The 20,086-nt window shown below is 41.6% G+C and overlaps 2 protein-coding genes and 2 long non-coding RNA genes across 5 annotated transcripts; 1 reads left to right on the forward strand and 3 right to left on the reverse strand.

Annotated features, from left to right (window-relative positions):
• Positions 1-1,279: 1,279 nt before the first annotated feature.
• Positions 1,280-4,450, reverse strand: LOC124863000 (homeobox protein Hox-B5a-like). Its single transcript, XM_047357232.1, has 2 exons — positions 3,730-4,450; positions 1,280-2,539 (listed from the first exon to the last, which is right to left on the reverse strand). Exons 1-2 carry the CDS (start codon positions 4,400-4,402, stop codon positions 2,292-2,294), a joined length of 921 nt encoding a protein of 306 aa, XP_047213188.1. The 5' UTR covers positions 4,403-4,450; the 3' UTR covers positions 1,280-2,291.
• LOC124863004 lies at positions 4,258-15,383 on the forward strand. 2 transcript variants are annotated; one of them, XR_007037051.1, is made up of 3 exons: positions 4,258-4,390; positions 12,977-13,433; positions 14,339-15,383. It is a non-coding gene; the product is annotated as an uncharacterized LOC124863004 (long non-coding RNA). The 2 variants fall into 2 exon arrangements; XR_007037052.1 differs by lacking the exon at positions 4,258-4,390 and adding an exon at positions 8,935-9,047.
• On the reverse strand, positions 7,771-11,349 carry LOC124863001 (homeobox protein Hox-B6a-like). The gene is made up of 2 exons (XM_047357233.1): positions 10,307-11,349; positions 7,771-9,013 (listed from the first exon to the last, which is right to left on the reverse strand). Exons 1-2 carry the CDS (start codon positions 10,845-10,847, stop codon positions 8,727-8,729), a joined length of 828 nt encoding a protein of 275 aa, XP_047213189.1. The 5' UTR covers positions 10,848-11,349; the 3' UTR covers positions 7,771-8,726.
• A 348-nt stretch (positions 15,384-15,731) lies between the features above and the next one.
• On the reverse strand, positions 15,732-19,808 carry LOC124863005. Its single transcript, XR_007037053.1, has 2 exons — positions 18,887-19,808; positions 15,732-16,239 (listed from the first exon to the last, which is right to left on the reverse strand). It is a non-coding gene; the product is annotated as an uncharacterized LOC124863005 (long non-coding RNA).
• Between the last annotated feature and the right edge of the window lie 278 nt (positions 19,809-20,086).

The following is a 20,086-nucleotide window of genomic DNA, read 5'->3' on the forward strand; positions in this document are numbered from 1 at the left end:
TCGCTCCCACTTTACCAAACCCACCCTCTCTCTACTTAGCTCCCACTTACCGAGAGCCCTTATTCCACTTACTGTGCGTCCTGACTTCTTCGCCATGCTTTTCCCAGAGTCCACAGCGGAACAGAGCGGAGATCGCCGGGCTCCAAGTGTGAACTTGAGCAAGAACAGCTGCCGCTAGTAGTGGCCTGTTCTCTCTCTATCTCAATTTCGCTCGCTATCTCTCTCTGTGTGTCGCACACACACACATGGAAAGCTTCTCTTGCTCTGTCTCTATTTTACTGACCCCTTTAGGATCCACACGAAGCCGTTAAACCGTCACTTGCTTTCTAGAATGTGAAATACATAGTACATTGTCAACTCCCCTAAACCATAAAACTAACTTTATGGACCCCACGTGACCAGAGAAGAACCAGTGAGAGGAATCAGAACAGATTTTTACGATGCAACTTGAAGATAAAAACCCTCATCTGTTTGACACGAAAATGTCAAAGCTGCCATCATTTTATAGTGTGACCCAAGGCAGAAAAGGGTTAGTTTAAAATCTATACATGTCTTTATACACCAACTCACACAGACACGCAGAAGGGCCAAGAGACTGTGTACAGAAGAGGCTAGAAGAAGGACCCATGTGACTTCCGAGTAGCTCAGAAAGAAAAGCAGGGGAACTGTAGCAGCAGTCGGTGAGTTTAAAAGTTCATTCGGTTGTTTACAAGTGGAAACGAGGAGAAGGTAACTTAATTTCTCTGCGACCAGCATCCGTTCGAGGCGGAAAATACAGAAAAGTGATGCATTTGTCCACTGCTGATCACTGGTATCGTGTCCGTTTATGTCAACAGAGAAGAAAACTGTCCTGTTTGGTTCAGTTGGTTGTGTGTTTCGTTGTGTACTTTCTGTAACTGGGAAGTTTTGTGCTAAATTCCGCCTTTTAGGATACTGCCTTAGAATTTCTAGGCTCAGGGTTAAAGATGCAAAACGGAGAATGTTCGGAGAGTGATGAGTCATGTTCCAATACTAAATATCTGGTCAAATGGAAAAGATAAAATACATGCTTATTAAGCTATTTCTTCTGAAAATGAGCAGCAGCCACCGTATATGTTATGTGCAGTATTTTGGCAGAACGCATCTGAGACATAAATTTAGAAACTGTAGCTATAGGACAATGTTCTGGCGTAAAATGACCTAAACGTGAAAAGGTATTGGAGAGATCACAATATCACGGAGCCCTAAAAATTCCAAATTAAAAACGTGTGAGCGGTTCCCCCATACTGTCCGCTCTGGGTCACTGCGAGAAACTTTATTATGATTTGTTTAATGTTACAAACAGTTACAAAAAGCTCACTGACAGAAAGTTTACAGGGACACAGTACCGCACATATATCACACACCCACGTACTCACACAAGGCTGCAACTGCAAACCGCACAATTTCTGCGTATGTCAGATGTGACACATTCAACAAATTATTAAAACCACAACAAAAGGACACCGTTGCACTTCTTTCAATAATATATACAGCAATAAGAACGGAAATAGACATAAAGACCGGCCGATTAGTTTACAAACAAGAACATTCACGCGTGCACATTTCCACTGTCTCATTCACACACTCGAGCAAACATTTTCTCTTCTTCGAGAATAAAAATGAGTGCAGATTTCCATGATGCAAATAATAACACTGTGGCAAGGTGAGTGACGGGAGAGGGATGGAGATTTAAACAAGTATGGATTGAGCTTCAATGGGTGGAAATAACTTAGAGGTTGTAATAGAAAGCTTATTATCAAGCAAAACATCCCGCTTGAAAGCAAAATAATATTCACACATAAGACACCAGATAAGCAGTTAGTACGGCTAGAAAGTAAGGTCTAAGTTGATCATTAGGTTCATACTTTCACTCATCTCCTACTATGAGCAATGTATATATATTTATATATATATATATATATATATGCTTGTGTGCGCATCTCAGAATGAGATTACCAGTCATTATTTTTCTTTTGCCCTGAATTACCGATATAGCAAACAAATCAAAAGTGCTGCGCTGCTGTACATTACAGCTGCTAATCTGAGAACATACATTGTTTTGCAAATCAAAAATTGGAATCTCGGTTTGTCTTGGACTACTTTCTCCATCGCTCTCGTCTTACTCCATTTCCGCTGGCCTTCTTCTTTAATTTCTGTTTTTCTTCAAGTTTTTATTTATTTATTTATTTATTTGTCCTGTTTGCCTCCCACGAACCTCACAGAACTGTCATAGATCTGAACGGCAAGGTTCTTTCAGAGGGCTTTTCCTCCTAGGGTTGGAAGGTGGTGCCAGCCGAGGTCAGACTCATGCTTTTCAGTTTATTGTCCTTCTTCCACTTCATCCTCCTGTTCTGGAACCATATCTTAATCTGCCGTTCCGTGAGGCAGAGAGCGTGAGCAATTTCGATGCGCCGCCGCCGCGTGAGGTACCGGTTGAAGTGGAATTCCTTCTCCAGCTCCAGCGTCTGATAGCGGGTGTACGCTGTCCGCGCCCGTTTTCCATCCGGGCCCGTCATATCTGAGGGGTTTGGAAGGAATACAATGCTGTTAGGACAAAGGGCCCCATGTGTGACAAAAAACGGGCATTATCAGACAACGTGTGGGGGGCTTTAGGCTGTGAACACTCACCCCCCTTTAGATGCGCTATTTGCTCAGGTTTTACAACAGTTCCAAAACAGCTCTTTAAAGGAAAAGTGTGGGCCTACACCATAAAAGGCTGCTTTTCTGCATCTGGCATTGTAGCTACAGGTGTTTGATTCATACGCGCACGAAACAAGAAAAGCACAACAGGACAAGAAAATACGCAGTCAATAGTGTGACGCACTGAATAAAAGCCAAATAAATTATATTTCTGCCACACTCGGTTCTAAAAGGTTTGCTTTAATTTTTCACAATTCTTTCCACCTTTTTAAACATCACCCTCATCACATCCCACCCTTTAACTACCCTCAGGTCCCCTCGTGCTTTTATTGCCTCGTCCTCTGCCTCACCTCTTTCATATAGTTTTCACACCTAATAAAGCCCGACTCTTCAAAGGAGCAGTCACCTCCAAAGCCTGGCCTGCCTCTCATTCTTTTCTTCCCTGCTGCTTTTTCTTCTTATCCGGTCCTGTGTGTGATCCCTAGCCTGTTGGGCTTTGCAGTCCAGCTTGCCTCACCTTTGACAGATTTATGACTTTTGTGGAACTTAAAATTAAAAAGGCGCAAAGATAGAATGAACAACAATTCAAGCATTGCTTCCGAGGGTAGGGATAAACGTAGCTGCGCTAAAATGGACAGGAAACGTGCAGAACTTCAGCATCTGATAAACTAAACTGCCCATTTTATTTGGAATACAATTTTCAATTAAAATTTAGTGGGCGAAAAGTAAGAAATTGCAAAATAAATAAAAACCAAATACTGTGATTTTATAACTGATTTTGTTTTTTCAAAACTAAAACTAAATTATTCGTGCATTGCAAGCTCAAAATACGTCACGGGATGTAGATGAAAATGATAAACTGCTACTGTTTGTAGACTTTCTGTAAGGCTCAATTTACTCAAATAATATTAAAGCCTGTATGCTTTTGCTAAATCTTTTTGTGTTGATGAAAAGAAACACGCTGACTCCATAAATGACCTCAACAAGCGGGAATCTATCCTCAACTCCACATTTTCTGCATATTTTCAACAAACTATTGAGCTTGCAGTGTGAACCTCTATATTGTACCATGGCTTATGTGCAGTTTTCTCATCCAGGGGAAAATCTGTGGTGTCTGCGCGTCGCTGCCCGTTCTGCCGGCAGCTGATCCCGCCGGACCGCCTTCCTGCTTCTGAACAGCTTGCGAGTGCCCGGTATTGGCCGATGGATTTCTCCCATGACCGTCTTCTCGGATGTGGAGCAGGTCCTTGCTGCCTGCTGAAGCGTCTTCGAGTTCTGTGAAGTGCTGCGCCGCGCCGCCGGCCGCCGCGATGGACGAAGGCAGGTTTGGAGAGCTGAGGTTGCTGCTTCCTGGTTCCTCTGAGGGGGGAGACGATCTCTGTGTGCCCAGCTTGATGTTTTCACGACCGCCTGCAATGAGAGAATTTTCCGTGGAGGCAAGTAAGCAACTGGCCGGCTGTCTGAAGCCGAAGCCCCTGGAGTCCTCGACCACCGAGCCTCCCCCGAAGTGTCCTCCGGTGTTTGCGGCTCTATTGCCCCCCCCTAATCGGCTGGTTACGGTCAGATCCATCCCATTGCAACTGTAGCCATAAGAGCCCGACGCATGGTGCATGGTGGCAGAGGAGGAGTCCCGGTACGTCCCGCTGTTCATTGCGGCGTTGCTGGCTCCATAATTTAGCAGCTGATAGTCGGGACCATTTGGGTAGCGCCCTGAGAACGAGTTTACAAAGTAAGAACTCATTTAGTTGTTTTACAGAGTTGCAGGCTAACAGCTGAGTAGTCGGGGGGGTGGGGGGGGCTTGATTTGTTAGATTTCTCTTGGTCGTTAAAACGCGGGTACTTTCAACGATTTATGATGTATTAGTGAATTATGGCGGCGCACTGTACTTCGTTTTTAGCTATGCGCCGTCCAAATAGGGGGGTGAGGTGGCGATTGTGTGTGCGTGTTGGATCTAAATGTGTGTATGCGTGTGTGTGTGTCATGGGGGAGGTGAGGGGTGAGGAGAGGGAGGAGACAGAGAAAGAAAGAAAAAAAAGGGGGGGGGGGGTCACGTGATTTTACAGACCACTCGTAAATTCTCGCCGATGACTTCGCAGAGGTAATTCATGCTCTGAGGTTTCTAATGATAAAGGCTTGGGCGGGGGAAAGCTGCTTCTCTTCCTCCCCCTCTTCTCGCATCCTTTTTTCAGCTGGCAGTTGCTAGGGGTGAATTAAGGGCGCCACCTACTGCAAATATAAATTATTGCACTTATTGGGAGGACGGAGAAGAGTGAAAAACTATAGGTGCTTCAAAACGGGTCTCAGAGCCGTTATACAACAGCCATCTCCTTCTACAGGTGCCCCTTCCTCCCACACTACAACCGTCGAACGTGTCCCATCACTCAGGCCTGTTAATTGGCCTTTGCGGTGGTGCAAATTAGAAGCCGACGAACATAAAAGTACTCAATAATAAAGAACACAGACGGACCAAAAAAAATAAAAAATACGCAGCATTCCACCTTAGTAAACCTCTGTCAATAATAATAACACAAATGTTTACGTCAGCAGGTGACAGTGATGCAATCTGAGCAAAGAACAGATACAGTCCTGCATCAGAGGTAAAGCAGGACATTTAGTTATCCTTTTCAGGAATAGCTGCAACATATTTCCTTTAATAGGTCAGCTGTATACATCATCTTCCCGATGCATTTATAATTTTATCAGTACATCTTTTTCCATCAAAAACCACGGAACAAAAAATTGATTTAGGGTACTAGAGAAGCAGGTGGCAGTGGTTAACCCAACCTTCTTCAAGAGTTGTACAACAAACATACTTATTATGTTAAGGTTTCAGGCAACTTTATAAAAAAAACAACAATTTTTGTAGTAATCTTTTTTCCGTTCTGTTTCCAGTGTTATGTCTTTGGCTGCCCCTTTCCCTCTGCTTCCCTCTGCTTTCCCCTCAGCTGCAGTCGTGGAATGTTAAACCTGATCTGTGGTAGCCACACGGGGTAGAAATCTGCTGATTTATGATTTGTTGATTCCTGGATTGGGAAGCATTACAGACCAAGGTGCCTGTGTGCGTCTAAGTTGGCCTGAGCGTGCACCATAGTGTGCATGCTTTGTTGCAACTCTGACACACTGGTTAGACCAAGGGATAGATCATGAATTCCATTTGCTTTTTGTTTGATTGTATATCAACAGATTTACTCTGTGTGACGAGGTGTAATTTACAAGCTACATTCCAGACATCCAACAGCTATGACACACTGAGTTAAAATTTTAATATTGATGTAACATAACTTAACTAAACAACATAATGACAATACCAGTAATTAGAAAGGATATTAAGTTTTAGATAATGCCTTTATTTTTTGTGGACAACAGAGTGAGAGAAATGAAGCCAGGATTTGAGAAGGTGCAGGGAATGCTCTTGTAGTCCAGACTGAAGAGGGAATGAACACATTTTCTACATACATTTCACCATTACTGCTATATTATTGTTACTTCAAACTTCTTAAGCTTTTGCTACTTATAAAGTCTCCTAACGTTCTGGTGTATATATATATATATATATATATATATATATATATAATCTGACTGCATTGTTTTATAGTTGATTAAGTGGAATGACTTGAAATCCGTATGATTCGACTGAGTTGACTTTGTGTTGTGAATTTGTAATATAAATATAAATAAAACTGAATTGAATTAAACTTTTTCCAAACAAAACTAAAATCCTCAGCTGAAATATTGACAGATTTTAAGATTCTTGTAATATTTTTAATATTTTTATTTTTAGAGCACTTAAAATTTTAAATCCGAATGAACATTCTGCCATACATCCATACTCCTACAAACTATTTCTTGATCCAGCAGTGCTAGTACAGCAAACCATGAGAATGGAAAGCACAGTTTAACGGCGTACATGTTGTCTTTGTTTGAATCAAATTAAAACTGTTTTCAGTCAAACTTCTCCCACCGTCTTATTCCTCTCAAACACCTTTTATCAAGGCTCACTTTTAAAGTCAAAGACTGATTGAGACTAAAAATACGTTTCTGGTGAATACAGCTGTGAATTCCTCCTCCTTGAAACAAAATCTAAGTTGCTACATGTAAATATAAAATATAAAGTTTAACCTTTGTCTTTCTGACAGTTGAACATGTTTTATTCTGCTGTCACATTCGTTATATGATTTTGTTAATATATTATTTTGACAGCACGCAGGACCATGATTGATAAAAATAAACGTTTGTATATATTAAAGCTAAACCAAACAAATACAAGAGATTTTTGGCGTTTAAATAATTTTCTTCGTTAGTTGAAAAACTTATTAGTGTTTCGTCCTCAATAACGTCTTGATGAAACATCTGAATAATGTATTGTCATGAATCTATATTTAGGGTTTTTCATCTATGCATTTATATGGAGACATTACAATAACCATTTGTAACCACATGTTGGCTGTCTTACTATTATTTTATGATTTGAACAGTTTTATGTGAGAGCTAATAAGTAGAATAGAATTAGGAATTGGATGCGTGCTGATTTTGTTAATGATCATATTTGGGTTCACAGTTATGCTGAAGCTTTCCAGGAGCTGAGCTCAGAAACGATCTCCTTATTTGTGCGCATGTGTTCACAAAAGCGAATCTCAAATGGAGGTCCGCTCGCCGGTCACTGTGTGGGACAAGAACAGTTCAAAAGGTCGCCAGGACATTGTCCACTTTGTCTGGGTGAAGTGTGTGTGTATATGTGCAACATGTCTGACTGGCCTGCTCGACGACAGGTCAACTTTCTCTGCCTGGCTCTGCTCATTAATTAGTTCGGGCCGCCGTCACTTCCCCCGCGGAGTACCGCACCTAACTGGTCCCGCACTGCCCGGCCCCCACTCCCAGACCCGGCACTAGACCCCGGCACCGAGTCACCACTCCCGGCCTATAAATATGTGCGGCATGTTTCACGCTTAGATGAAAAAGACTTAAAGGTTTATGAGTCCCCGGGCGCGGACGGACATAACACTACACTAAGTAATGAAATAAACCTGTTTTCAAACTTGCAACATGGATGCACGAAGTCTCTTTTTGTTCATGTAAATCTCCATTCGCAAAAGAACAACATTTCACCATACAGTTGTCTGGAGTTTATTGTACATTTCTCATAGGTTGTATACGTACTGGACAAAAAACACTAACATAACCTTACACAGTTCACAAAATTTACACTTATCTGAAGGTATTTAGGTAGTTTGGAGAATAACATCAACAGGTCAACGCTTCCACACTTGCTGTACAACCAAGTGGAAAAGTAAGAGCTGAAAACCGTTAAGACCTTCCAAAATACGAAGAGATTTTTCTTGTCTAAATCTGTATATTTTAGCAATAGTATGTACAACATAAGACAATTTTCCTCTTCGTTCCATTCCCATGTTATTTAGTATGTGTGGAACACAATCCCGCGTTAATCCGAAGATACCACACATTATAGCAAAAAGAATAAAGAAACAAAACAATGAAGCATTTCCTTCAAAAGAAAGTGCCTTCCAGATATAAAAAAAACCCCAACTAATTAACAAAATATATCTACAGTAAGAATTTAGGTAGTTTTCTTGGAATGCTGTAATTCACTGCTGGCTACTTATAGGCCACCTTACCCTATCTTATTACTGTCGTCTTATGATCAGAGCCTTTAACTATATATAAGAATACAGTATTCCCGAAACTCCATTATTATTCAGAATTTACATAAAAAAACAACCCAGATTTAAAAAGCTTCAGGGAAAACCCCGACACACACCCACACACACCCACACACACACACACCCACACACACGTATATATATATATATATATATATATATATATATATATATATATATATAGCATACTTAGCATCTTATACTATATTCTTCATCTTTAGCCCTTTAACTTCTTCCATTTAATGACCCACGCGGTTGAGCTGTCAGGCAAAGATGAATGAAGAAGTGGGCTCACAAAATGTCCACACCTAACAAACAGAGCAGGTTTAACCAGCATGAATTTTCTGGCACCCTTCTCTTCCTTTTAATGTCTCACGTGCTTTTTTTTACTCGCACTCCGTCCGTTTCTCTTCTTCATCTGTACCGTTTACAGTGGAAGAGGAGGAAGAGGAGGAAGAGGATGAGTTAATAAGCTTGTTCTCCTTCTTCCACTTCATCCTCCGGTTCTGGAACCATATCTTAATCTGCCGTTCCGTGAGGCAGAGCGCGTGCGCAATTTCGATGCGCCGCCGCCTCGTGAGGTACCGGTTGAAGTGGAACTCCTTCTCCAGCTCCAGCGTCTGATAGCGCGTATATGTCTGCCGGCCGCGTCTCCCCGGGCTGCCGAAAGTCCCTAAGAGATAAGAAGAGATGAAGCCACGTGAGAGGTGATATTTCAACCAACGCTTAAACACATTTTGCTGACACGGACACCTGATTTTGGTTAAATATAAACCCGTTTTTTTCTTTTAAGGATCAGAAGTATTCTTCTGCTAATACTACTACTACTACTACTACTAATAATAATAATAATAATAATGAAATGCATCCACAAATATTACTTGTTGTTATTAGGAATAACACCGGAGAAAATACACCAAATCTTCTAGATTACTGTCCCCCAGGGGGATCAGCAGTTACAATTATGGTCATATTTAGGTTTTTGGTGATCAACATGCTGTCACTTTAGCAGATCCGGTTTTTGGATACCTCAAAGACAAACAAACCGCACTGCTGCCACATATTAGACTATACACATTTAGTAATAGCATTCAGACGAAGTGTATTTATAGATAGGCTGTATTTTTTTTTCTTGTGCATTTCGTTTTCCGCTCTGGCCGTATACGGTTGTACCTTTTTTCTGTATTTTTTACTGCACCTCTTTCTAGTTAGAGTCTTTTGAAAGGTTTGTGCACAACATGAGCCATGAACCGGCGACCTTTATTTAATTACGCTCAAAGAGCCGTTTTCTTTCTTATCAGGATGAATCTGTTGCGTGCAGGACAGAAGTAAATATAGCTTCGATTTAATTCATGCTACAGTGAAAAAACGTCTGACATAAAAATCCCATCGTTCTATCTCAAACTGTCCCAGCTTCAGTACATATATTTGCTGCAGTCGCAATATTATTACAGTAGTTTGGAATAATCTGTACACAATGCGTAAGGATTCATGACATTTAATCAGAAACTGCGTGATATAAATGCTGAAAATGACATAAAATATTTTATCAAAAACTAGTACTGTTTTGATCAACAGAACCAGTGATGATTTTATGATAGAGAATGCATTATTGGACATTATTAAAAGACTATAAAGAGAACCACTCAGGAAGAAGCAAAAAGATGACAAAGTGCCACAACAATGTTTGTGTTCCTCCTGTCCCTCCCTGACAGAAATGCCTGGCAGACTTTGTCTTTAACCTAGCTGTTCCTGCTCGGTAGCTGCGTCAGTCAGCAGGTCACACAGTAACTGCGGCTTTGAGCCAAACAAACCAGTTTTATGATGGACAATAAAACACTAAGCCCTTGACTGAATGGTAAGCCAACAAACGAGCTTTATAAAGCAGCCCAAGTAAGAGGAGGGGAAGAAAGTACGAGACTAAGGGTGACTGACAGTTTGAGAAGGAAGAAAAGCACACACTTACCACTGCATGCGTTCATCCGCTGCATCCACGGATAAATTGGAGTTGGCACTGTTTGTTTGTCATCCATCGATTCTCCAAATAGCCCCTTTCCTCCGAGCCCAGCGCATTCCACTTTGCGATGCATGCCGTCCTGGCTCATAGCAAGCTGGTGTTCCTCCAGACTACACGGATGATCCTTGTCTCGGTAGAAGTTCGTGGCCGCCGCTGCAGCCGCCGCTGCCGCTGTAGCATAGTCGCATGCGCCAGGTCCGGTCGCGCCCCCAACTGCCACCCCAGCTGCTCTGTGCCCACTGTACGCTGCGTTTGCAGCCTGCTGATAGTAGGTAGAGGCTGGATAAGGTTTTTCCTGGTGAGCGCTGTAAGCCACGGCCGCGGCCGCAGACACAGCTGCTGCACCCGGGTAGTGTCGGAGCGGATGGTCGGCGTATCCCGATGAATAAAGTGAGATCTGACCCAGGAAGGGCTCTGCCGACGACGCCTGTCCGCCTCCACCCGTTCCCGGTATCACCGGGAAAGAGGAGTTTACAAAATATGAACTCATTGGCAAAAGTGGGAAAGGAGAAGAAGGAGGAGAAGAGGAGAAGAAGAGAAAACGGGATCACAGGAGGGCACGTAACAAACACAACAACAATGATAAAGCGATGATGAAGAAGGAGGAGTAGACCGAGGCTAACGGTTCTTCCTCCCGTCCTCCTTCCTCTGCCTTCCCTGCCTGCACTTTATGATTTGTTGTGTTTTATAGCCCACAGTCCGACGGGCTGTTGCTGCTATCACTGAGTTTATCGCAGATTAGGAGGAGGGGTGAGGAGGGTGAAGTTGGGGTGGCTGGGTGCCAGTGTTGGCCAGTGTGGGGTGGGGAGTTCGGTAGCAAGAAAGAGTCAGTGTGTGTGTATGTTACAGGAATTGAGTGAGGAGCACAGGGGGGAGTCAGAGACCAGCTGACCTAACACTGTCCAATGGGAAGCTTCCGTGCCTGGCATTAGTTTTGCCTCATTTTTCCTTTCGTTGGAGAGAAGAGGAGGAGGAAGAGGAGGGGGTCTGGGCCCCCCCCCCCCCCCCCCCCCCCCCCCCCCCCCCCCTCCATTTTCTTATTTCCCTTCTTCAATCTCCTACTCCCGCTCTCCCTTTCTAATTGTCATTTCATTTCTCTTTCTAATCTTCCTGCAGCTCTTGGCAAGATTGCGCAATCACAGCGGAATTCTCAGCGCGTTAAATTGATTGTGTCTCTTCTTGTGTGTCGTCCTTCATCTCATGTTGGACCCATAAGCTAGCGCCAGCCCGTGCGTGCATGCGTACATGCGTGTGCGTGTCTGGGGTACTGCAGCACCAACAGAGGAAACAGAGCACATATCCTTTGCGCTTAGTGGATAATAGCCAACAGATCGCGTTAAAATTAATTTGTTGAAAGAGTAGAACATGCAGAGGCGCACACGACCGTATATCATCCTATAAGACAGCGCGCATGCGCGTGCGCGAGTGTGTAGAAGGGAATCTGACTGATCTTATTGTAGAATGCAGGCTCTGCTCTACTCCTATAATTTAGATCTTTCTATGTTTGTAATTGGTTGGTCTTAATTGTTCGCTGGGTTGATTTACATCCCGCTTCTCTACCGACGTGTGTGTCCTCTTCCGCAGGCTTTGTTTTTATCTTCATCACAACAAGAACTAATCGAAGGACAATCTTCTGAATATAATTTAATTTCTGTATGTCTGTCCCTGTTCTGTTGTCTAAATACCACATTGTTTTAAAACCACTCAAGTTTTTAGAATTAGTTGGATGTAATCAATGTGAGTGAATTATTATTTTCCTTTGCTGTGACACTGATTAGTCTGAAAGGTAAGAAGAGAAAAAGAAAAGAAACAGTCCCGAAAAATCTTTTTTTCTTTCAGTTTCAGTGACACTGATTAGGTCTGTGCGCTTTTGAATGTCAAACGAATCAAGCAGTTTACTTCTAGGTTTATACTAGTATCTCCTTAGGAAAAACATACAAATGATTGAATTCAAGTCGTCCCGTATAAATGTTACAAGAGAAGAAGAAAATGCTGCATTCTAACATTCTAACTACCGGTTATTAAAACAAGTATATTGTTTTTAGGATCGCTAACTAAAGATTAACCTGCCATCTTTAGACTATTTAACCATGCCCATGTTTGTGAAGTATTTGGCCTGAAGCAAGCATAATGAAATCAAAACGTAAATTAAATAAAATAATCATGCTAGTTACATATAGTTAGCCTATACGAGTCCACAGCTATGCTGAAGCTCTACAGGAGACGAACTAATGTGTTGACATAAGCGACTTAGACAATTATGCTATGAGGCTAACGATATGCTTAACATAAGACACCCCCCCCCACACACACACACACACACACACACACACACAAACACAGGTACACCGATCATTTATTTATTGTTAAAGAAAGAACGAAAGAAAGAAAGAAAGAAAGAAAGAAAGAAGAAAGAAAGAAAGAAAGAAAGAAAGAAAGAAAGAAAGAAAGCATCTTTAATGTTCATCAGGAGCAAATGAAATATGATAGCTGCTGTTACCGTTACTCCTAACAGTGCTCTCTCTCTTTAAGGCGAATATCTGTCAGTAAGGTTGGAAAATAACCGCAGCCATAAATAATTCTTCTTCTTCTCTGTGTCTCTCTTTGTTTCCTCCACAGGCTGCGGCTTGTCCCCATGGCCAAACTACAGACAGTCCGACTGATAAATCGACACAAAGACTCTATTTTTGCTTATACTTTACCCTCCCATCAATGCATTCCCAAAAAACGTCTTCTCTCATTGAAGACGCTGTTGAGAGAAGGTTGGGAAGCTGAGTAACTTTCAAGCCGAATTCTCGTGATCCGTGCTGGACAGCCTGAATTTGGAATTTGCAACCTTTCTTTTTAACCTACTTTTTGCTTTTTGACCCACATCTCCCCTCTCCTGGCCTCTCTCGGCCGTCCTCCCTCTCTCGCCGGCAGGACGCTCTGTTTCCTCCCCGCTTTGTGGGAACGGGAAGCAACCAAATTGTTTTGGAGTTGACTGGGGTTTAATCATTGATGAGCAGCAACTCTCAGAAAAGGAAAGGAATGGCCTGCAGCCGAGGACAGACACAGGACGGTAACACTTTATTACGTAAGCTAAGATCATTTTGCGTTACTTTTAACAATGTTAATTTGCGTTAAAACTCATAACAGGCAGCCGGAAAAGGTTTCACATAATCCCATATTCGGACATCCAATACAACATTTCCAGTAAGACGACAATAAATATGCTTAAAACAAGCACTGATACTCTGCTAAAAGAGTTAACACGTGTTATACAGTGGAATCAGACACCGTAAAGAATTAAGAAAACCAAACCAGGTGATGTTTAAGATTTAGCAATAAGTTATTCAATCCTTAAAAAGCGAAGTACACAGGTGGCCTTTCGTTTGAAATGAAATATTTTACCTGCTAACATTAAATGATAACTATTATTTTATTTATTCTTGACTAAAATCGTATATGTTTTCCAAATTTTATTGATCAGCTTCTTCCAAACATGACAGTGCAAATGAAACCACAATAAAATTCCTAATGAGCAACAGTGTAGGTCCTGTTTGCATGGCTGTTGTCATATTAAGAACCTGCTCTAGCAGACAAATAAAAATATATAAAATGTTAAAAATTATGACAAAACAAAAAACTAATGTACAATATTAAATTAGACTAGATTGCAATAAAATATGTTTGGTTAAAATATAATAATAGAGCGAATCTAAAAATGGGTATTTTCAAGCAATTGCATAAATTGCTGGGCAGGTGTTATACCTAGTGTTACATATTCATAATCACAAGTCATATTTAAAGCATGAAATGCAGCTGTGTTGGACAGGTTAAACAATAACCTCATTAAACCGGGTTACAGAACACGTTTATTTCATTGAAAAGCAATGCATGGATGTACTTACTGTAGCATTGCCATGTGAGAGGAAATACATGTTATATGGTTGCTGCTGAAGATGCGCTTAATGTACAGATTGTTGTGTGTTGTTGCAGGTGTGCAGGTTTGGTGGAGAGCCAGGAGGCAAAAAGCACCAACCGGCAGAAAAATCAAGTGTTCTGCAAGAAGTTTGAGTTTGGCGCAAATAGAGCGTGTGTTTACAGCAGATACAACAGACGGGAGCATATTCTGTACAACTGTTTAAAAACGTTGATTTGGTCTTGTTCATTTCGGATCTGCTGTATTGTCCCTTAGATCGACACACAACCGTTTAACTCTAAGTCCTGCAGCGCGCCCTTTGCAAATAAATAAATACATAAATAATAGAATAAGGCTGCCTATTAATGTTAATCGCTGCTTTTTTACGGTGCTGTATACTTTATTATTATTATTAGTGTTATTATTATTATTGTTATTATTATTATTGTTATTATTGTTGCTGTTGTTAATAATTATAATGATACAAATAATAATAGGAAGAAGATAATTTTAATTGTTGTGTTTTGCTAACGGAGTTTTCTTTAACGTGTGATGCCCATCCTCTTAAAGCGCATCCTGAGAAATGTTAAGCTATGTTTTAGAACAGGTCTGTTCTCCGAGGTTTAGACTGAAACGTCTGTAATATTCTGAGAATAAATGATCGGGCATTTTTACTGTCTTGTTAATGTATTAGTTGCTTTAACATTGTTTTTCATGCGTGATATTTTTCACATGCTGTATAATTCTTATGTTTTTACTTTTAGAAATGTATCAACGTGTTAAATGGGGGCTATGTGCATGTACAAATTTTGGAGGTTGTCAGCGTGGGAAGCCTTCTATGTATAGCCTCAGCAATGAAGCTGCTGCACTTTATGGATCCACAGTTAGAGACAGACTGCGCTGGACTCCCACGACTTCTAAAGATCATAATAAGCCCAAACGTTTAAACTTTTTCATAACGGATATACTTGTTAAGCTGGCTGTATTTCTGCGCAGTAAATCAGACGTGTGCGTCTGTGAGTTAACTTTAGTGTAAACATCTGAGGGCCGCTGAAGGAAGCCCAGGAATGTGAGAAACTTCAGAAATCAGCGGCAATTAAAGCTAAAAGAGTCGGACCTCTACTTTATGGCTTTATGGCTTTCCTTGGCTCTCGTGTGTGTGCGTGGGTGTGAGTGCGTTTGTGCGCGCGCGCACAAGACGCTGGAAAGTTTATGGCTTTATTGCTCTTTATGACTCCTTGTAAAGGCGAAGTGAAAACATTGCCGCTGAAAGCAGCAGATGGATAAATGTTCTGTTCACAGGAATGCACACATGCACCAACAGAATGCTTCATATCAGCCACCGCACTTTCACCCTGCAATGTTGTTTTCAATTACATATCCCGCACATTGTCTCAAATGTTTCTTTCGAATTTTCTCTTTAAATGTTAACCCCAATTGCAAAAAAACATCCTCAATAAAGACTACTAATTAAATAAATATGGTTTAATTTATCTTAAGGGTTAGAAATACAAAGCGTAAGGAATTTAATCCTAGAAACGGAACCTAAACAGAACTGTGAGGATAAAGTAAGGATATCAAATCTGGCTTTTATTTTTCACCGTTTTCAATACTCAGCAAAGTGACATAGTGGTGTCAAGTGTGAATCAATACACTATAATGAAGAGGTGTGTGTGTGTGTGTGTGTGTGTCTGTGTGTGTCTGTGTGTGTGTCTTAGAACTCCCTCTGACTGACCTCTCCTATATGAGTTAATGACAAACTAACAGAAACTGCCTGACTTGCGCGTTTTTTGTTTTAATGTATTAATTGTTTCCAGGCAACGTAAAGCGGCTGAGCGCCTCTCCTGCATAACCCCGAACTCACGCTCCGGATCACTTCACCGGACCATCAGCGACTGGAGCAGTCCTCCGGCTTCACAAGCATCCCGGTGGTTAAAAGTTAACGGGAGAATTTATGCTGCTCTGCAAGGTTGTTTTTCTAAAAAAAAAAAAAGACACTGGCGTGGGTTCACTTTATGAAGACAAATACATTAATAAATAAATTAATAAATAAACAATCGAACAAAAGAGAATAAAAAGCTGTCAGAATGTAAACAACCTGCAACGTGTTAAAGACAGTGCGCAACATCAACGTTGAGTTGTTCCTAAAAACCAAAATCCAAATCTTCCCATTATCACCATGTCCTTTAAAAATCCTTCAAGTCAATGAGTTTGAATGTCGAGTAGAAAAGAAACATATTTTTCTCAGGTCGGATCATAATGTATTGAAACGTATTTTGAATCCCAGATTAAAAGACGTTCACAGCTCCTGCTTTTTTAAACGGAATATCGATGTCGGTTCTGAACGCCTGACTGAACACATACACAGGACGTAGCTCCGGACATTCAGCTGAGATTAAGGAATGACAAATACCTGCTCAACCATGTCCCTGATTCCAAGAATAAAACAGTTCGCGGGGCTGTTCTTTGTCAGCATCACCCCAAAGATAACAGGGTAACACATTCTGAGCACATGCGCTATAGATTTGTAGGTGTTGCATATAACCTTTCGTAAGAATGCTGAAATCACCGCGCAATGGTTAAGATACACACCTAAGCACACACTGTACAATGTCGAAAGTATTTTAATCTAAGACTGGGTAATGTTTGGTGCGCATCTTTATTTCCACCACAACTGCAGCCAGTGCTTTCCAGAGGGAGAAGGAAAAAAGGAGGAGCAATTTTCTTTGTTTTGTTCCCGTTGTTTACACGAAACACAAGAATCAACTGTGGAAAAGAAAATTTCACACCCCAAACTATTATAGTTTTGAAGTTCAGCATGTAAGCAACGCATGACTCTCAACTCCCAATGTGAACAAAGACAATTTAGAAGTGGCCATATGATAACATTGATAACAGCATATGTATGCTGTTATCAATGCGACGCTAGATGGCACCAGAGTCTTGTGTTAGAACATCCTCACAGAGAAAGACTGGATGTGTATATTTGCGTTTACTGCAGCAGCCTATATCATCTATCTATCTATCTATCTATCTATCTATCTATCTATCTATCTATCTATCTATCTATCTATCTATCTATCTATCTATCTATCTATCTATCTATCTATCTATCTATCTATCTATCTATCTATCTATCTATCTATCTATCTATCTATCTATCTATCTATCTATCTATCTATCTATCTATCTATCTAAGTTCCAATAACAACCTGTAAGAACACATTATTGTTGACAATAATAAAAATAATAAAAATGATTTAAAGCAGGCATCACGTTTTGGGAACAAGAACATTCCCACAACAAGCGCACAAACCAATATTGAAAAAGACAGAAAGAAATAAAGAAACAAAGAAAGAAGTCACCTGCTATCCTAATTATTATCATGTTAGAGATGCATATCGCCTTGTCCCTATCATGACTGGTTTTGTGAAAAAGGGCCATTGTTTTTCCATATACTTTTGTAGGATTCTTTCCCTCCACATGTTTCCATACTAAAATATGAAAACCTTTTTTCTTTTTTTTTATCGGATGCCAATTGTATTGTGTGTATCGTATGGTTACAAAATGAGTTTAGAAGTAATTAAATGTTTCACAGTGCATTTAAAAACAAGTGGCGCCTTAACAGAAATCCGTGTTGTTTTGACTAGTTGTAAATGTGCGATTTTTGGGGACGAGGGGACTCAGCTCAGTGAAGCTGTTTGGGATCTGAGCAGAAAGCAGAGAGACATAGCAGCAGGTTTGTTTGTGCGTGATTGCGGGGAGGAGTCGCGGGATGCTGGGTGGTATTCTGACCGCAGAAGCAACAGAGAACACACCGGCCGCCCACCCACAGGGAGGAAATGAGTGGGGAAACAAAGTCATAAAACTGCTCGGACGGACAGAGCAGCATTCCTGTGCTTACAGACACACACACACACACACACACACACACACACACACACACACACACACACACACACACACACACACACACAGTGTGTGAAGCAAATTAAAAAACTTGGATCTGTGGAAGCAGAGTCACAGAGTAGGCTACAGATACAGAAGTAGAAACCAAAACAGAGAGCCACGTTTGTCTTTGCACACACACACACACACACACACACACACACACACACAGTGTGTGAAGCAACTTAAAAAACTTGGATCTCTGGAAGCAGAGTCACAGAGTAGGCTACAGATACAGAAGTAGAAACCAAAACAGAGAGCCACGTTTGTCTTTGCATACACACACACACACACACACACAAAGAGATGAACAGACTAACTTTTCTTCTGCCGTCGGATTTAACAGTTCTGAAGTGTCAGATCCGCAACACCTGTTCTAACATCAAAGCCAGCATTAGTTTCACACGAACACGACCGGAATCTGAGCCGTTACATTTCCATCAGTACATGGCCTCCCCTCGCCTAATCCCAGCCATTTCATCTGGAGAAACAACCCGAGCATAATCCAACACGGAAGCGCTTCAGCTGCAGCTCATCATAACGTTTCTGCATCATCAAAATTAGAAAGGTTCCACAAAGCTCAGTCTGGCATTTTAGTTTTCTGGCTATTGTTACTTTATTTTTTTAGCAGCTGCAAGAATAAAGCGCCGTCCTTTGTTCCGGTGATCTGAACTCACCTGCAGCTCCCCGCGGTGTCAGGGCGCGCTGGAAGGACAGGAGACAGCATCTTACCCAGTCTGTGAGGAAGGAAGGTGAGGGCGAGGAGGAGGAGGATTTGCAGATCCTCTGATGTCACCGAGGGGACGTGGAGACATTGAAAGCCTTCTGTCATCTTCTATCATCGCCCCTATTCTGCTGCTGATCGTTTTGAGTAATGTCAAATTGAAATTCAAAGCAAACAAACAAAGTAATCTCCGGCATGGTGTCTCCAGATATGAGCTCCTCAGACCTCCTCCGCCGGAGCGCGGAGCCATGGAGGAAGAAGAGCAGCAGGAGGAGGAGGAGGAAGGCGGTTTGTTGTCACTGTCTGTTCCTCTCGGCTCTGCAGTCACGATCACTGTTGTTTTTCTAAAGCATTTCGCCTCATTAAAAGCGTTCAGTTTCATCTGTCCGCGCGATGAGGATCGCGGGGCAGCTTGCGAGGTTCAGCCGAAGCAGGGGAGAGGGCGGCTGTTCGGGCCAGAGAGCAGCGCTGCAGCATTATAGCCACTTGGGAAATCATAAAAAGTTCATGTTCACGTTAAGCGCGTCCACATGACCAGCCCGCTATCCAATCCCCATGCACGGCCACTCATAAACTTGTATCACAAAGTTGTAAATTTTCATAAAACAACAAGGAATTTATTGCATTTCTTCACGGAATGCTGCAAGAGGGGAGCTGCTCTTCGTCTTTCACTCATTCTCTCAGTCGCCATTTTCTTCTTCTTCTGTCCCTCTACAAAGACAAGCTCACAGCAGGCAAACAAAGAAAAGAAACACGCGTTTCCACTTTGCTCTTCACGTTTTCTTCTGTATTTAGCTCCAGGTGTGGTGTTGAGTGGAGGTACAAGATTGGCCGTTTCCAGTTTGTACAAAATAGAGACAAAAGTGTCCAAATTCACTCAGGGTGGAATCAGGGCTGAATGTTAACCTGTTTACGGAGCAAGAGGCTCATGTAGAATGTAAGCATTACAGGAAACATTGTTGATCTCTGTTGGTAGACTGTCGGACATTTCTGTTTTAATAATCTGCACATATTACCTCCGCCTAAAATGCTTGGACAACAGCACATTTTGATTGTTTCCATCATCATTTATTGTTTGCAGTTATGTACAGCACTTTGTTTCAGCTGTGGTTGATTTAAAGCGCTTTGTAAACAACGTTGGTATTGTCCGAGT

The sequence above is a fragment of the Girardinichthys multiradiatus genome, chromosome X (genome assembly GCF_021462225.1).
Source record: "Girardinichthys multiradiatus isolate DD_20200921_A chromosome X, DD_fGirMul_XY1, whole genome shotgun sequence".
NCBI lineage: Eukaryota > Metazoa > Chordata > Actinopteri > Cyprinodontiformes > Goodeidae > Girardinichthys > Girardinichthys multiradiatus.